Raw genomic sequence first — 18,518 nt, 5'->3', positions numbered from 1 at the left:
TGAGAAGGAAACAGGCTCCCCACTGAGCAGAGAGCCCAATGCGAAGGGGGGGGGGGAGCACGAGACCCCAGGACCCTGAGATCATGACCTGAGCCAAAGGCAGAGACTTTAACCCACTGAGCCACCCAGGTGCCTCTAATACTGAGAATTTTGAAATTAGTGACTGTTGACAAAGAAGATGGTATAAGTATTATTCATTTTAGGTTTGTAGACCTTCTTTAGTATAAAACTTAGAACATATATCAATAGTTACAGCTTAAAAATATATCTGTATTTTGGGTGTTCATGCCTAATGAATAAATTCTTTATCTCCTATACCTCTTACTACCTTTTTCTCTCATTAAAGGATATTTGAAATATTTCCTCAAAACCTCATATAGTAAAAACATATAAATCCTTGGAAGTTCATGATAGGTAGGTATTTTAAAAGAATAAGAAGAAATTTTAGAAGTATTAAGTTACTCTAAAAAAACAATGGGGTATCTGCAAATCAGTTAAAACAATTCAGACCAGAAAGACCTCCCCTGACAAGAGGAAGCTAAGAGAAAAGAAATGGAAGAAAATCAGGATCCCAAAGCCCTTCACTTCCAGAGTTTGTGAACAGCTTGCTTTTTCTCTCTCAACTCTCTTTTCCTTGAGCTTAACCAAAACATACCAGTTTTCTACTGAATGCAGGCTGACTGCCATTACAACAAAGCTTAAATGGCAATCCATTTCTTCTTTTGTTTAATGAAAAAACACTCTTACCTAACAAACAAACAAACAAACAAAAGAAACAAAAGCCGGAGAAAGAGTTGTTAACACTTTCTTTTCCCACCCAGAGAGCAAGCTCTGGGCCTTAGAATTTGGCTAGAAAAGATACTATGCTGCCATCTACCAACCTGAGAGGGTATAAGAGGAACAGAGAGTAAAGTTCTCACATCCTTCGACTGACAGAAGAACACAGGGTCAAAGTCCATGGCATCTCTTAATTGTGCTAATATCGCCACAAGAAAAATGCACAGTAATCATTAATACAATCAATTAGGGGCATCTGGGGATCTTTAGCTCATACCCCAAATAACTGAAAGGGTAACAATGTGAATTAACATGTTTCTGACACTATCTGGCCAGCTTTCCACACAAAGGGAAGAGCTGGTTATGGTTTTGTTTGTTTTACAGAAAAATAAAAAAGACACAGGCAAAAACTTAGAAAAAAATTGATGGGGCAGGGACTAGTCCACTACAAAAAAAATTTTTTAAAGATTTTATTTATTTATTTGACAGACAGAAATCACAAGTAGGCAGAGAAGCAGGCACAGAGAAAGGGGGAGGCAGGCTCCCTGCTGAGCAGAGAGCCCGATGCAGGGCTCGATCCCACAACACTGGGATCATGACCTGAGCCAAAGGCAGAGGCTTTAATCCACTGAGCCACCCAGGCGCCTCCCAGATATTTTTTTTTTAATGTCAATGGTAATAATGGTGACTTCTGTACTGAAATTACTTGTAGTATTTTTCTACCTTATCATAAAAAAATACAATAAATGTCATCATTAAGAGAACTAATACAGTAAGAACAAGGTTCTATTATTTCACTTGAGAAATATTTACTACACAGTATATTAGTGCTTTAGAACAGATTTGACCTTAAAAGCAATTATTTCAATTATTGCCTCTGGCCTTTAGTTCTACTCTTCTCCAACAGTGACTTCCTTCATCTCCTTATCTGGTTAATCTCTACTGTAATAGAAGTGCACCCCAAGCCTCATTCCCTATAGCACAACAGTTCTCAAATCCTATGGCTAGAGCTCACTTTCCATACAACTCCACAGGATACCTTTTACATAGACTATGAGTGTTGCCTCCTGGATTGCACAGTTAAGCAGCACGGATTAGAATCACTTGGGAAGTGGGGCATCTGCGTGGCTCAGTCAGTTAAGCATCAGATTTTGGGTTTCAACTCAGGTCCTGATCTCATAGCTCCTCAGATCGAGCCCAGAATGGAGCCTGAGCTCAGCAGGAGTCTGCTTGGGTATTCTCTCCCTCTCCCCCTTCTCCTGTGTGCTCTCTTTCAAATAAGTAAATCTTTAAAAAAAAAAAAGAAAGAAAGAAAGAAAAGAATCTCTTGGGAAATAATTTAAACAAAATGCTACTGCCAACATCATCTGTGAGGGAAACAGTTTTATAAGACTCACCTCAATAAGAACACTATAAAAAGCCACATAAAACCCAGTTAATTAATAAATAAACAACTGACTGAAGACACTGGGAAGTAGCCAAACTAGCCAAGGCTTACAGGGCCAAGATCCAAGAGTACAGAAACACTAAGATGAGTCCTACATTCTGCACTGCTTTTTACCATAAGGGACTTGCCAATTCATCCCCAGTATGAAAGGTCAAGCATAAGCAGAGGCTCTGAGCTATCTGTAACCAACCTTGTTGGAAAAAGAACAAGGAAAAGGCATGGTCCACAGTAAACACCTAAATTTTTCAGTTGAGCCTCATGAGGGTTATGTCATAAGAGAGAAAGAAGTCCTTCACCAAGACAAAGCCCTGTAATCATAAATTGTTAGAAAACGTCAATAAATGTAATAAATGTCATGTTCAAAGGAACTGCTGTATTAAGACCAATGTTCTGTTATGTAACCTTAGAAATATTTGTCATATAAACCCTCAGATGGATCAAGATGAGCCTTCTCTTTATTGCCTATCCAAAAAAAGGAGTAAATCATATCTTGGAAAAGAAAAAAAAAAGCTCTTCTACAGTCTGTCAGATAAAATGCCTGATATCCAACAAAACCTATCACACATGTCAGAAGAAAGGACTGAATATCTAGAAACTAAGACAGAAAAAAAAGCTAACAGAAACAGACCCATAAGTAGATCTCAATACTGAAACTGACATAGACATTAAAATAACTTTAATTAAAATGTTCAAAAGTATAGATGACAAATGGAAAATTTCACTAAAGAAGTTATCTATGAAAAAGTTATCAATGAAAATTTTGAATGTGAAAAATAAAACTGATTTAATAACTCGGTAGAAGGGTTTAACAGATTAGACAGAGCAGAAAAGCTAATCAGTAAACCAGAATAAAGGTCAGTAGAAAATGCCCACTCTGAAGGAGAAAAAAAAAAAATACAGAAAGGACTGAAAGGTATGCAGTACAGTGAGATCTCATGTACATAAAACCAGAATATCAGAAATACAAAAGAAAAGTCTGGCAGAAGCAGTATTTAAAGTATCATAGGCCAAGATATGTTTGTAACTTAAGGATGTTATCAAGCCACGGATTCAAGAAATTATATAAACTCTCTTATAGAAGAAAAATGCAAAGAAGACAATCACAGAATAACTGCTAAACTACAAAGACCCCCCCCCCAAAAAAAAGAAAGAAAGAAAGAAAGAAAGAAAAGGAATTTCAATCCCAAGGTGGTGACATACAAGCTCCTGAACTCAACTCTTTTCATGGACACACTGAATCTACTGCTACATATGGAATAATTCTCTTTGAAAGAAATCCAGAAACTAGATGAGCAATTCCTACACAACACAACTATAGAAAATCATCAAATCACAAAGGAAGAGAGCAAGAGAAGAACAAAAAATTATAAAATAGCTAGAAAACAATTAATAAAACAGCAATATTAAGTGCATGTCTATCAATAATTACTTTAAATGTAAATAGACTAAATTCTCCAATCAAAAACAAAGAATGGCTGAATGGATTAAAGAAAAAACCCTCAACAATATGGTGCCTATGAGAGATTCATTTTGGCTTTAAGGACACACAGACTGCAAGTGAAAGATGGAAACAGATATTCCATGTAAATGGAAACCAAAAGCAATCAGAAGGAGCTATACTTTTATATCAATCAAAACAGACTAAAGTCAAAAAGACTGTAATAAGAGACAAGGAAGGTCAACATAATGATAAAGGGATTGGTCCAATAAGAGGATTAATATTCATAAATATTTATGCAAACGATATGGGGCCACCTAAATACATAAAGCAAATATTAATAGACATGAAGGGAGAAATAGAGAGCAAAACAATAATGGCAGGAGCTTTAATACTTCAGTTTCAACAATGGATAGATCATCTAGATAGAAAATTAACAAGGAAACACTGGATTTAAACTACACATTCGATCAGACAGACATTTATAGACCCTCCCATACAACAGCAAGAGAATACACACTCTTCTCAAACATACATAAAACACTCTCCAGGAGAGATCATATGTCTTATTAATAAATTTAAGATGACTGAAATTGTATCAAACATCTTTTCTAAGAATGGTAGGAAACTAGAAATCAATTATAAGAAAAAAATTGGAAAATTCAAAATTCACAAATATGGAGATTAAACAACATATTACTGAACAACAAATGGGTCAGAGAAGAAATCCAAACAGAAATCAAAAAATATCTTGAGGCAAATGAAAGTAGAAACTAAACACACTACAATTTAGGAGATGCACTAAAAGCAATTCTGAGAGAGGTTCACAGCAGCAAATGCCTACCTGAGGAAAAAAAGAGGGTCTCAAAGTACCTAACTTTATACCTCAAGGAACTACATACACACACACACACACACACACACACACACACACACACGATGAACCAAGCCAAAAGTTAGTAGAAGGAAAGAAATAACAAAGATAAGAACAAAAATAAATGAGATAGGGACTAAAAAGAAAACAGAAAAGATTAAGGAAACTAAAAGCAGATTCTTTGAAAAGATAAACGAAATAGACAAAACTTTAGCTAGACTCACTTAAAAAAAAGAGGACTCAAAATCAGAAATGAAGAGGAGACATTATTACTGACACCCCACAAACACAAAGGATCATATGGGATCACTATAAAAAATTATATACTACTATAGCGACCAATGGAACAACCTAGAAGAAAATGGATAAATTCCTAGAAACATACAACCTACCAGAACTGACTCATGAAGAAACAAAAAATCTCAACAGACGAATTACAAGTAAGGAAATTGAATCAGTAATAAAAAACCACCTAACAAAGAAAATTCCAGCACCAGATAGCTTCAAACTCTCAAAGAAGAATTAATATAAATCATTCTCAAACTATTACAAAAATTGAAGGAGGAATCCTTTCAAAATCATTTTATAAGACCTGCATTAAACTGTTATCAAAATCAGACAACATTTGAAGAAAAGAAAATCACAGGACAAAATCCCTGATGAACAGAGATGTAAAAATCCTCCATAAAATATTAGTAAACTGAATTCAATAAAATGTTAAAAAAAATCATACACCATGACCAAATAGGATTTAATCCAGGGATAAAAGAATGGTTCAACATCTGCAAAACAACCAACGTGATATACATTAATGAAATGGGGGGAAAAAAACAATCATAATCATCTCAATAGCTGCAGAAAAAGCATTCTACAAAATTCAACATCCACTCATGATAAAAAGTCTTAAATTAGGTGAAGAAGGAATATATCTCAACATAATAAAGGCCATATATGACAAGCCCAGAGAAACATCATACTCAACAACAAAAAGTTGAAAGCTTTTCTTGCAGGACCAGGAACAAGACAAGAATGGACATTTTCACCACTTTTATTCAACTTAGTACTGCTAGTCAGAGCAATAAGGCAAGAAAAAAAATAGAAGGTATCCAAATTAGAAAAGAAGTAAAACTGCCCTTCTTTGCAGATAACACGATATATACAGAAAACCTAAAGACTCCACCAAAATCTGTTAGAACTAGTGAATTAATTCAGTAAAGTTGCAGAATGTTAAATCAATATAAAAATATTAGTTGTGTATCTATACACTAATAACAAACTATCAGAAAGAGATTTAAGAAAACAATCCCATTTAGTTTTTAAAATTTTATTTATTTGAGAAAGAGAGAGAGACACACAGACAGAGAGCACAAGCAGGGGGAGGGAGACAGAGAGAAGGGAGAAGCAGACTCTCGGCTGGGCAGGGAGCCTGACATGGGGCTCAATCCCAGGACCCCTGATATCATGACCTGAGATGAAGGCAGAAGCTTAACCAACTATGCTATCCAGGCATCCCAAAACAATCTCATTTATAATTGCAACAAAAAATATCTTAGAATAAATTTAACTACTGAAGGAGAAGATCTATACAGTGATAACTAAGCCACTGATGAAACAAATTGAAGAAAATACTAATAAATGGAAAGCTATTCCATGCTCATGGATTGAAAGAAATAACCGTGTTTAAAATGTCCATTCTACCCAAGCAACCTACATATTTCAGTGCAAACCCTATCAACATTCCAATGACAATTTCTTCACAGAAATAGAACAATACTAAAATTTGTATGAAATAACAAAAAAACCTGATTAACCAATCATGAGAAAGAAGAACAAAGTTGTAGGCATCACACTTTCTGCTTTCAAACTATATTAAAAAGCTTTAGTAATCAAACAGTAGGGTATTGATGTAAAAACAGACACATAAATCAGTGGAACAAAACAGAGAGTCCAGAAATAAACCCATGCATATATAGTCAATTAATTTTGACAAGGGAATCAAGAGTAGTCAATGGGAAAAAGATAGTCTCCTCAGTAAACAGTGTTGGAAAAACTGGACAGTCCATGCAAAGAACGAAAACATACTTTTATACAAATAAAACCAGCTTGTACCCAGTTTTTGTATTTTCTCCCATATTTTAATCTTTTTTATAAGATTTTATTTATTTATTTATTTGAGAGCGAAAGACAGTGAGAGAAACAGCAAGAGAGAATACAAGTGGGGAGGAGAGGGAGAAGCAGACTCCCCACTGAGCAGGAAGCCCAATGTGGGGCTCAATCCCAGGACCTTGGGATCATGACTTGAGGTGAAGGCAGACCCTTAACTGACTGAGCTACCCTGGCGCCCCTAATCTCTTAATAAACATTTACTATTCTGCTGGTATTCTGTCAACATTCAGTATGAATGTAAGTATATATTTAATAAAACCATATAATATATACTTATATATGTCTAAGGATTCAAATATCACCTATAATCAGTTTTCCCATTTAAAAAAACAGTAATTCTTCCTCTAATAGGAATTTTTTCAATAGGTAGAATTTTTTCAAAGTTTCTACCTTTCATTTGGAAAGGGAAATCAGTTTGTAAATTCAAATATGCTAATCCTTCAGAAAATAGTACCATTATATTTTTGGGTACTGAAATTTCTTCAGTCTGTCATCTGTCTCCCAACAACACTATCAAACAGTCTATAAAATTTTCATAAAAATTAATAGGCCAGGGGCTCCTCAGTGACTCATTTGGTTGGGCACCTGACTCTTGGTTTCGGCTCAAGTCAAACGTTGGGGTCCTGAGACTGAGCCCCATGTTGGGCTCTGCATTCAGCAGGGAGTCTTCTCCTCCCCCCTTCACAATCTCCCTTGCCACCTGCATGCATATGCATGCTCACTCTCTCTCTCAAATAAATAAATAAATCTTTAAAAAACTCAATAGGCCAAAGGAAAACTGTTTCCTCCTTCCGAGAGCTTTTATAAAAGTCAAACATAACATAAACTGAACATCTATTATATATCAGATACTTTTACATGTGTTACCTCATTTAATCTCTTATTAGTCACCTTTTCCAAAAGAGAACATTGTAATTCAGAATGGTTACACGTGGTGTCAAAGATTATATGTATAATAACAAAAGCCAGGCTTTGATCCTAGGTGTGTCTGTTTAACAAAGCCAAGATCATTCTACTACCAACGTTGGCAAAATCAATAAAAACAGCCAGAAAGTTAATATTTTAGGTTTTTCGGACCATATGACCCTGTCACAGCTACTTAACTGTGTTGTTGTAGTCCAAAAGCAACTATAGACAATATGGAAACAAAAGTAGCTGTGTTTCAGTAAAACTTTATTAATAAAACCACATAGAGAGTCAAATTGTCAATCCCTCCACTATACTACAATGTATCTCCTCCTAGGGAACCTCTATTAAGTTTTTATTAACATCACCAAATTGTATCTCTTTCTCCTTAAAAAATTATGACTTTCATCTTACTGAGCAATTTTATTTTAATGCTTTTCTTATTAGGCTCCATTATTTGAAACAGGTTACTCTTGGAGGAATATGTTTAGTCTCTTACATATTCTAACTATAATGTCAATTATATCAGAAATTAATCTATAAATAAGATGAAACACTTTTAAAACTATATTACTTGCATGCACTAACTTCTCAGTGTGAAAATGTCAAACATCTGTATTTAAAGTTCTCCCTTTGAACTTTTTTCAGTTATTAGTGTCTAATTTTAATTGCTCACTCTATATTTAATAAGCATAATCACCACAAGGCTCCACTAATATACACAGCCACGCAACAAGAACAAATATCCTCTTTTAATTAGACAAAATGATCATAGATGGGGAGCCTGGAAGGAGCAGTCAGTTAAGCATCCGACTCTTAGTTTCAGTTCAGGTCATGATCTCCAGGTTGTGAGATCAAGCCTTACATCAGGCTTTGTGCTCAGCAAGGCATCTGCTTGGGACTCTCTCACCCCCTCTCTGTCGCTCCCCCTCACATATTCCCTATCTCTCTAAAATATACAAATAAATCTTTTTTTTTTTTTTAATGATCATATATACAAAAGTGACCTAAAGACACAGAACCCAAAGACCTTATTTTTTGGAACGGCCCTTCACTCCCTTATTCCAAAATTTAATTATATGTGCCATCACTGAGATTGTTATTTTTAAGACTTAAACGGTATAAAATTATATAAACAGGAAAGAAATATTCCCCTTCTCCATCAAGGATTCTGGTCTTCCTTCCCTTGCTCCCACCCTACCTTTCTTCCTCACACACACTTGCACACCCTTGTGCATGCTGGCTTTCTGTTCTGCCTGTCTACCTTTCTCTGACTTACACACACACACATACACACACACACGCAGTGTATTTCAAAAACATAATCCAAGTCCAAATAATACACAAGATCAAGCTGAATAACAACTGCACACACAAAACACAGAAGATTCAAAAACATATGAGCAGATTCAAATCCCAGCTCTACCACTAAAACCAGTCGAATAATTACTTACTAGCTTTGTGCCTTCAGTGACTACCTACTGAACCTCTATTAATCTGTTTGCTCATCTATAAAAATGGGGGAAAAGCATACCCCATCTCACGTGGTTGTTGTGGGCATCAAAGTGAAGTGAATGGAAGCGGCAAGTCTACAGCATAGTGTTGATACGTACGTAGACGAGTACTTAAAACTTGCTGCTGCTCTTACTCCCATCACCACCTCCAACATCACCAATCTGGGATAAGCCTTACTAAGATCTGTTGTTATTCCTGTACAAAATGGGAAGAGCACTGTTTCCAATGGTATATATAACAATAACTTTTTAAAGGATCTTGCAACTTCTTCTTTTCGTTATTATTAAAAGTCAGAGGGGAAACGTCCTTTTTTCTCAAAAATTTAACATTCCTTTGAGTGCCTTTAAAAAATTAAAGTCTATCTTTATTCCTGAAAGGAAACAAGAAATTAACATTTTTCACTTACTCTCTCATTGTTGTAGGTATTTTTAAACCCAAACATATATACTGAAAGATCTAATATGTTGCTTTTTCAAGAAAGTCACTCAACCCTAATAAATAATCATAAATGGATCTGGTTAAAAGGGAACAGCAGATAAGGGCCCACTTTCTCAATCCCAATATATTTCAAAATTCACCAAGTTTGGAGTTTATTTTTGTTGCTTTTTGTTTTCAATCTTCTGCACTTAAAGGTATCCCATGTTAATAACTGTATGCTACAGTTATTCTAACATTAGTGGATATAAACATTTCTTACCAAGTTACGCTTTTTTACTGGAAGAAAGTAGTAATAGTGGCAGAAAGAAAACATCAGAGCGTAGGAAGTAAGAAGTTCCGTGTAGAAACACAACTGCAGAAAAAGCCAATGATTATCTTCACCAACACAATTGTTAATCCTGAAGAAAAAAGGGAAACAAATAATATTTTAAAGTTTAATAAGATGTTCACCTCAGGACCGGTAAAAACTGAAAATAAACACAAAAACTTCATATAGGCTTGACTTTATGGAGATCTGCTAATGCCACTGAAACCTACAAGCAAACAGTACACAGCAACAGACAGACTCTAAATATGCCACCTCGCATTTGCAAAGCACTCTCTACTTTACAAAGGAAGTCCATGGATACGGCTGCCTTCAACTCACAACCACCCGGTGTGGCAGGAAGAGCAGATGGCAGTCTCCTCGTTTCATTGGTATGGAAACAGGAACAAAAGAGTGAAGACACTTGCCAGAGGAAGCGAAAGTAGCCAAGAGAACAAGAACCTTCTTCTGTATATTGCTCTCCTATTACAGCATCCCAGCTGCGGAGAGCAATTTGCATGATTTGAAGAGGACTGAAACCTGCCACTCTGACCTTCCTGCTAAGCACTCCCAGTTCTTCTTACTTTTCAATTCTGCCCTTCGTCGCTAAAAATAAATGTATATACACACAAGTATTTACAAATTCTTAGAGCTACATTTCCACCATGACAACAGGGAATCACAGCTAGGAAAAATAATTAATGTGATAATCCTAAAATTTTCAAGCCTAATGCAGGTTGAAATCTCACCATTCCAATATTTCAGAATATTTTATAATCCCACAGAAAACCCTAGTGCAAAACAATAACTTACCTCGCTCAAATATTTTCATTTCATTATAGCATTATACTGCTATTGTTTGGGGGAAAAAAAGATATAACTGGTTTATTGCTAACAAACTGTTATTTCAAAAGTGTATCATTAAACTATTTTTGTAACTCATAGAACTAAATCCAAAACCCAAAGAGGCATTTCCTAAACTTAAGAGCTCATGCTTTGTAAACCATGCAAGTTCCTGTGTTTGGTGACTTGCAAGGGGGGGGGGGTCTTCACATAAGTGTGCCCTCAAACATACTCTCCAACAGCTGTGGCTTCAAGGACTTCTCCTCCTCCCATCCTCCTTGACCCCACCTACTTTAAAGATGGCATTCTTAACCAGAGAGCTCTGAGAAACATGAAGATACTCAGTCTATATGTAAGAGTTCTCTTGGTAAGCAAACTACTCAAGAGGCCAGAAGGAGAGAAAAGCTCCAGGTGATCTGAGAACTGACCTTCAAATCTAAAGCTGTTAGGCAGTAAAGAAATGCAGTTTCTGAAAATATAAAAAATTTCCCTGCTTTCATTTCACACTGTCCATTTCCCTCACCCTGTGACTACCTTGGCAATGCCCTATTAAGGAATTCAATCACCAAAGTCCCTCGGATCTATTCAAGGCCTCTGATCTACCCTCCTTCCCTACCTCCAACTCCCTCTACTTCCACTTTTCTTCCCACAGGTACTCTGAGAAGTTGAAAACCCACGGAACAGGCGGACAAACAGAGCTCATCCGAATCTTAGAATTTAGATTAACAGCACATTTTTCCGTCACCAAGTTAAGCTCTATTTCTTAAAAATAAAGAAAGGATGTCGCTAATCTCTACAGGACCAAAACATCTCCTGGTTGATTATTTTTTTAAGCTTAAACTCTAGCATTCTTTTAAAAGGAAGTATCAATATCCAACCATAACATGAACATTTATTATATTCTTAGTTAATCAGAAACATTACTCTAAAAAAGGTTACACAATTGAGTTTTTCAGTGTGGTTACTACTTGCCTAATAATACATGTTTTATCTAGCCTTTTGTTTTTTAATGTATTACTATTGTAATTGTAAACAGATCACTGAGGTTTAGGAAATCACTTGAGAATTTGTTTAAATTCAAGGCACATTTCTTAAACATCAGCTATACATTATACACTATACTATCCCACTGACGGACTTAAACAATTTGAAACTTCTTTTATATTATAACAAAGTGCTTTTATCTAAAATGCTTTTATTTTTCCTAATCTCAGGAAATTACCTTCTGTTTAAATAATCAGTTTACAGTAAAAATCAAATTTTCACGAAAAGCTTGCAAACATTAACTTGTGTTAGCAGAGTGAAGTCATCAAAAATATGGGAAACTCTAAATTGGTCAGCATCATCTGGGAAAGCTAACTCCATCAATGAGCCAACTATAGATAAATGCAGTGATAAATTTAAGAAGTCCATTGTGCAGTTAACTTTGTATATGTGCCTGTATGTGTGTACAAACATAAATATATATGTATTTAGATATATTTACAAAGTGCTACACTATACTAGTTTAAATATTTATACAGAGATCCCATGCTAGGAAAACAGAATTAAATACAATATCTTGTTCACAGATTTTTGTGACAGCTTTGAAATGAGATACAATGCAGAATTCTCACAGCATTTGTTTTCAACATTCTTTTTCTCAACTGAACTGTTTTTAAAAATATTACAAGAGAGCCCCCTATTGACCAAAAATGTTGGCAGTTGAGTGGAATCAGCTAACTACCAAGGACACAGATCCAGCTCGCATGTAACCTTAATACCTACGTCCAATACACAATATTGAAAAAAGCTTACAGGGGTAGAGATGAGGTTATCAGGCTATCTGAGATGTGTTATTCTTTAATTAAACTGGAAAGGGAAATACAAACCATGCAATGTATATGGTTTATCACAGTTAGAGACAATAACAGCTATTATTTGCTTTTTATGTGTCAGATACTCACTACAATGGTTTACATACATTGCCTCATTGAATACAACCATCTTAGGTCTCTTGTACACGTGGGTGCATCTGAAGTCAGTTTTCTGCTCCAATGCCTCTTTGTTAGAAAAGACAGGATCTCTGTGCAAAAATGACTTTGGCAGTTGACAGAACCTGACAGAATAAAGCTATCCTTACTAAAGGATTTTTTTTTTTTTAAACTGCATGACTTTAACATAACTGTTATTTAAATCTGCTAAGTACTAAGATTTCTTTTTTACTATTTCTTTTTCTAAAAGTAAATCATAGATTTCTTACCACGGACAGTGATGATCCATTCTCCTAACACAGTGGCCGCAGCGGCTACAGTGATGGGAACGCTTTGGTCTCATCAAATTACATTTGTTACATAATTCCCAGAACTCCCGTTCTAGAGAAGGAAATTAAAATCCATTTAATAAAGGCAAATGAGTAATGTTGAAATTTAGCAACAACAGTTTAGATTTTTACAGGAAGTCTTCCATATATGTGTCCAAGAGATTTTTCTTCTTCTACATCTTCACTGTAGAAGAGTTTGCCATAAATATTGCTTCTCTATTCTACACGTCTTACTCTATACAATCCTAATTTTAAACACTATAATAGTTAAGACACCATTAATGTTAAACTAAGGGATAGAAAATAATGTATTTGGGTGATGGACATAATTGCTCTAAGTAAAATTTAATAACAAAACACAAAAGTACAACCAAATTATTATATTAAAATAGAATTTTATGTAAACTAATTTCTCAAAATTTTATTAAAGACTCTAAATAAGAAATAATACTGAATCCTAGTTTCACTAAGAAGTCAAAATCAATCCTATGAGACAACTGCATGGCTCAGTTGGTTGAGCATCTGCCCTGGGCTCAGATCATGATCTCAGGGTCCCAGGATCAAGCCCTGCATTGGGCTCCCTGCTCAGCGGAGAGCCTGCTTCTCCCTCTCTCTCTGCCTCTCCCCCAGCTTGTGCTCACTTTCTCTCTCTCTCGCTCTCTCTCTCGCTCACTTGCTCAAATAAATGAATAAAAGCTTTAAAAAAAAATCAATCCTATAAACTCATTAGGAAAACAAAGATAGCATTCCCATCCCCTAACCATTTTATGTTTTTAATATCAGTGAATTCATTTGGGAGTGTTTATGGGAGAGGGTTGGAAAAGGGTTTCAGATGGAGGAATTAGTTAGGAGGAATTAGAATGATTTCAGAAGTAAAGATGATTACAAGAAAATTATTATTTAATGGAAATAAGGGAGTTCTTTCCCAAACTCTTTCTTACCACCAAAGAGCAATTTCTTTTACCTTATAATTATAGAGCACACATTTAAGTTTTGTGCTAAAAACATTATGTTTACAGACATAAAAAGTCATTTATTTCCATTATAAACCTTTCTAATCAGATCTATAAGAACTATATGAAAGTCATCTATCAAGACAACTGCTTTATTATACAGAATGTATCTATTTCATATTTGTTGAAATGGAACTTTACTTTTACAAAATTCTTAAACCTTCCATCACTTATATTTAAACTACACTCTAACCTTGTTCAAAGCATGGGTATAGCAATATCAACCTAATTCCCATTTTGAGTGAATATTCATATATGCAAAGTATGATCCTAGCACATAGTAGGTGGTCATTAAATGCTTGCTAAAGTATGAATTTTTAAAAATGAAAGATTCTAAATGTAAGTAAAAGAAGATAATAGGCAGTATTCAATTTTCTAAAAGATACCTTATTTTAATTCCATTATTTTAGTTTAACGATCAGGAGTAAAATCAATATACTGGAATTTTATAGAGTGAAGTATTAGGAAAACATTCTGTATAGAAGAAATCAATAATAATGATAATAATAATAATATCAAATTAATTGTTCCAATAATATTAAAGTTGAGAAATTAACTTTTGCATTTAAAATTTCTTTTAATTATTTAAATTCAATTTCCTTAACATATATTATATTATTAGTTTCAGGGGTAGAATTTAGTGATTTGTCAGTTGCGAATCACACCCAATACATCATGTGCCCTCCTTAATGCCCATCAGCCAGTTACCCCATCTGCCCACACACACACCCCCTCCAGCAACCCGCAATTTGTTTCCTAAAGATCCTCTTTCATTGCTTACTTACATTCTTATTTTAATAAAAACTTCCATGAGAAAGCAACATTAAAGTTTAATTTAGATAGTTAAACTAGTATTATTTAACTGTAACTGAAATGAAAACTCATTTCATATGTAGCACAATACAGTGTCATAAGCAGATGCTTTTCCCACTTAGCTAGATGATCCCAAACATCCCAGTGTTAAAACTCTGAATTCACATATTGCAAGGAATACAGTCAGGAAGCAGACTCCCCCTGATGAGCCAATTTTCATTAAAAGACAACAGAAAAACTTTAGTTTTTAAACTAGTGCCTTAAAATATAAATATGGCATATTCATTACTGGTCCTTTCAGCATATGATGTTCTAGAGAGTAAAATTCTTTATTTCATACTTGACATGTTGTGTCCTCGGAAAAGAAGACAGCATTTGGTTATAGTGAGAGAAATCCTGTAATTGTGTAGTCTAGACCACGGGGTGGCAAACTATAGTCCACAGGCAAATCCAGGCCACCACCTGTTTTCATGGGCTAAGAATGGTTTTTACAATTTTCAACAACTGAAAATAAGAATGTGTGATATGTAAAAATCTTGAAATTCAAATTCCAGTGTCCACACATAAAGTTTTATCTGAACACGGTTCAAATGAACACCCATTCATTTACATTTTCCCTATGGCTGCTTTTGGGCTGCAACGGCAGAGCTAAGAGGCTCTGACAGAGACTGTACGGTCTGTAGAGCTGAAAATACTTACTAGCTGGATGTGTACAGTGAGGAAGAGTTTGCCAATCTATAGTCTGGATCATAAGTTTGTTTAAAGAAAGAGCTCGAGCCATTCCACTGGCTAAACTTAAGATACTATACAAGCATCTAAAACGGCTTTGAAAACTCACCATTTTCTCACACATACATACCCCAATTGTTTAGAGAACAAAGAAAAGAATCACTTTTTTAAATTCCTAGAAAGTTAACTAAAATATCATCTATGTTTTTGCCTCATATAGCAGGAAAGAAAAAATCCATCCATTTTAACCTACCCCACACATCTAGAAACCATTTCTTGCTCTTCTCCCTTTCCTTCTTTAGGTTTATTCATTCCAAATGTGACCTTGGTGACTAACATATTCTGATGTCTGAAAAATTTTGTACTAGCCATCTAATATAAAATAAAAGCCTATAGGGGAAAAAATCAGAAGGCAAAATGCCATCTGTAAGTGATGAAAATAAAATTTTTAAATTAAAAAAAAAAAAAGCCCATGGGAGAGAGAATTCAATTGCTAATTGATGGTAGCTACAGAAAAATTGACAACTGACTTTTTTTTAAAGGAAAGAAAAACTGAAAAGTGACTTTTTTTAGAGGAAAAAAAATCAAAACATAAGGCAAATCAAAAAAAAGACAAACCCCATAAATGCCTGGGTAAACCTAAGTAAGTAACCTAAGTAAACAGTATTGCACTTTGTAGCAAGGATGCTCTTAATGCTGTAAATGCATGAATAAATACAAAGCAAGATTTGATTTTGTTTGGCTGTCCCTCAGAAAGAAAGGAATCACCTTCTATTTAAGACTTTTAAAAGCCTTACGTATTAGGCTCTCTCAATTACTGTATTTTAAACCACAAAGTAATGTTTTAAGAAGAAAATAAAACCTGAAACGATGAAAATCAATACAACACTTGGCTCTTCACAGAGGTTCCCTGACAGAATCACTTGCCAATACAGAAAATAAATGGCAGTAAGTCTCTAAAACAGATCTCCTTTAAAAAGCAATATAAGAAATAGGAAGGGGAGCAAAACTACAGGAGGAAGCATGACCCTGGGCATTAAAGCACACGTGTCCCTACCATTGGGGCAAAATTTCAACGGACCTGAGCATACAAATTTTAAACTGCTACATTTTTTTCAAACTTGGAAGATTTTGCTCTGTAATAGAGTGACTCTACTCGAAGTGGCTCTAATGATGACAAAAACACTGAAGTCAAACATGTGAGTTAAGAGCTTGATGATAAAGATGTTCTAGGGGCGCCTGGGTGGCTCAGTCGGTTAAGCCTCTGCCTTCAGCTAAGGTCACGATCTCAGGGTCCTGGGATTGAGCCCCATGTCGGGCTCCCTGCTCAGCGGGGAGCCTGCTTCTCCCTCTCCCTCTGCCCCATCCCACTGTTTGTGCTCTCTCGCTCTAATAAATAAATAAAACCTTGAAAAAAAAATGTTCTAAAATTGTCTGTGGTAGGACCCCTGGTTAGCTCAGTCAATAGAGCATACACTCTTATCTCTGGGTTATAAATTCAAGCCCCACCTTGGACGTAGAGTTTCCATACATACATAGCTACATAACACTGATTGTGGTAATGGTTGCACAACTCTGTGGACATAAAAAAGCCACTAAACTATCTAAAATGGGTAAATCATATGGTATATGAATTATACTCAATAAAGCTGTTTTATTAAGGTTAAGAGATTGAATAAAATCATTTCATAAAACTTGAAAATGACATAAAGTAATATTTCTATATTTCAAACATGCATAGGATTAATTGAATATAAATAAACATTTAATTATTTCATTTGACTATTTCATCTACATCCCAAGAACTTTATAAAAATCAAATTCTGGGGATCTTTGTGTGGGACAGAGGAACATCCTCATATATTTGGCAGGTCACATAGATACTAAATTTATTTAAAACCTATGTTTTTTTAAAAAAGAAAGTCATGTAAACTATTTCAGAGTAATTCACTAACACATGGTTAAAATCAAAAGTATTAGGGCTTAAGTTTCCTTTCGTAAAGAATTCAATTATATGAAACTGCTCAACCTTAAAACAATGATGATAAATGTCACTTTTTATAGCCCCAACTCTCTAGTCATGCTATGTTATTTTTTCACTGTTAAAATTTTGTATTTTTTACTAAGTTAAAACCGTATATACAAAATAATCAGTAAATCAGCACCACAAGGCACATGATGACTTCAATTTTTCCCAGAATCAAAGCAAAGGTGAATAAAGGGCTAAAATTATTAATCTCAATATAGACACATGGTAAAAAAGAGGATGGAGACAAGTATTTGAGTGTCACAGCAGCTCTGTAACAACTCGCTGTGTGACCTAGAGAGGATAATCTACACTTGGATTATTCAAACTACCTCCTGCAATTACCATGAGAATCAAATGACAGGAACTAGTAAAAGACTCTGGAGACATTAAAATACAATAAATGAATGTATTTTTTTCTTCAACTGGGCAAAAGTTAAGTCTTTGGGCCAAATGTCAACTGAGATCAGAGAGAATGCAGACAAACAGCAGCAAGGTAACATGGAGTCTTCCATCACCAGGGTCTGTAAGCTAAAGGTAACAGGATGGTTTCCTATAGATTCAATTAGGCATACAGACATCATTTGTTTAGTATTCATCTAAAACCAATGTTTGTAAAATTTTTAATTAGTTGTTAGTTTTTGTAAAATCATAAAAGTTCTCTTAAAAACTGCAATTCTGGGGTGCCTGGGTGGCTCAGTTGGTTGGGCAACTGCCTTCCGCTCAGGTCATGATCCCAGAGTCCTGGGATCGAGTCCCACATCAGGCTCCCAGCTCCATGGGGAGTCTGCTTCTCCCTCTGACCTCCCCTCTCATGCTCTCTCACTCTGTCTCTCTATCTCTCTCAAATAAATAAAATCTTTAAAAACAAAACAAAAACATAAACAAAAAACCTCCAATTCTCTGTTTTCTCTTTAAAAATTATAA

General features: G+C 35.0%; 1 protein-coding gene across 5 annotated transcripts in view; it reads right to left on the bottom strand.

Moving 5' to 3' along the window:
* Positions 1-18,518, bottom strand: part of ZDHHC21 (zinc finger DHHC-type palmitoyltransferase 21) — a 67,608-nt gene that overhangs the window by 31,871 nt on the left and 17,219 nt on the right. For all 5 annotated transcript variants that reach the window (XM_046022810.1, XM_046022815.1, XM_046022812.1 and 2 more), the window contains 2 exons: positions 12,951-13,062; positions 9,821-9,959 (listed from right to left, as the gene is read on the bottom strand). In XM_046022810.1, coding sequence (XP_045878766.1) covers positions 9,821-9,959; positions 12,951-13,062 — 251 coding nt within the window. The remainder of the gene's footprint in view (positions 1-9,820; positions 9,960-12,950; positions 13,063-18,518) is intronic.

The sequence above is a fragment of the Meles meles genome, chromosome 11 (assembly GCF_922984935.1).
Source record: "Meles meles chromosome 11, mMelMel3.1 paternal haplotype, whole genome shotgun sequence".
NCBI lineage: Eukaryota > Metazoa > Chordata > Mammalia > Carnivora > Mustelidae > Meles > Meles meles.
The sequence above is the reverse complement of the archived record's forward strand: the minus strand, read 5'-3'. Positions and strand labels throughout refer to the sequence as shown.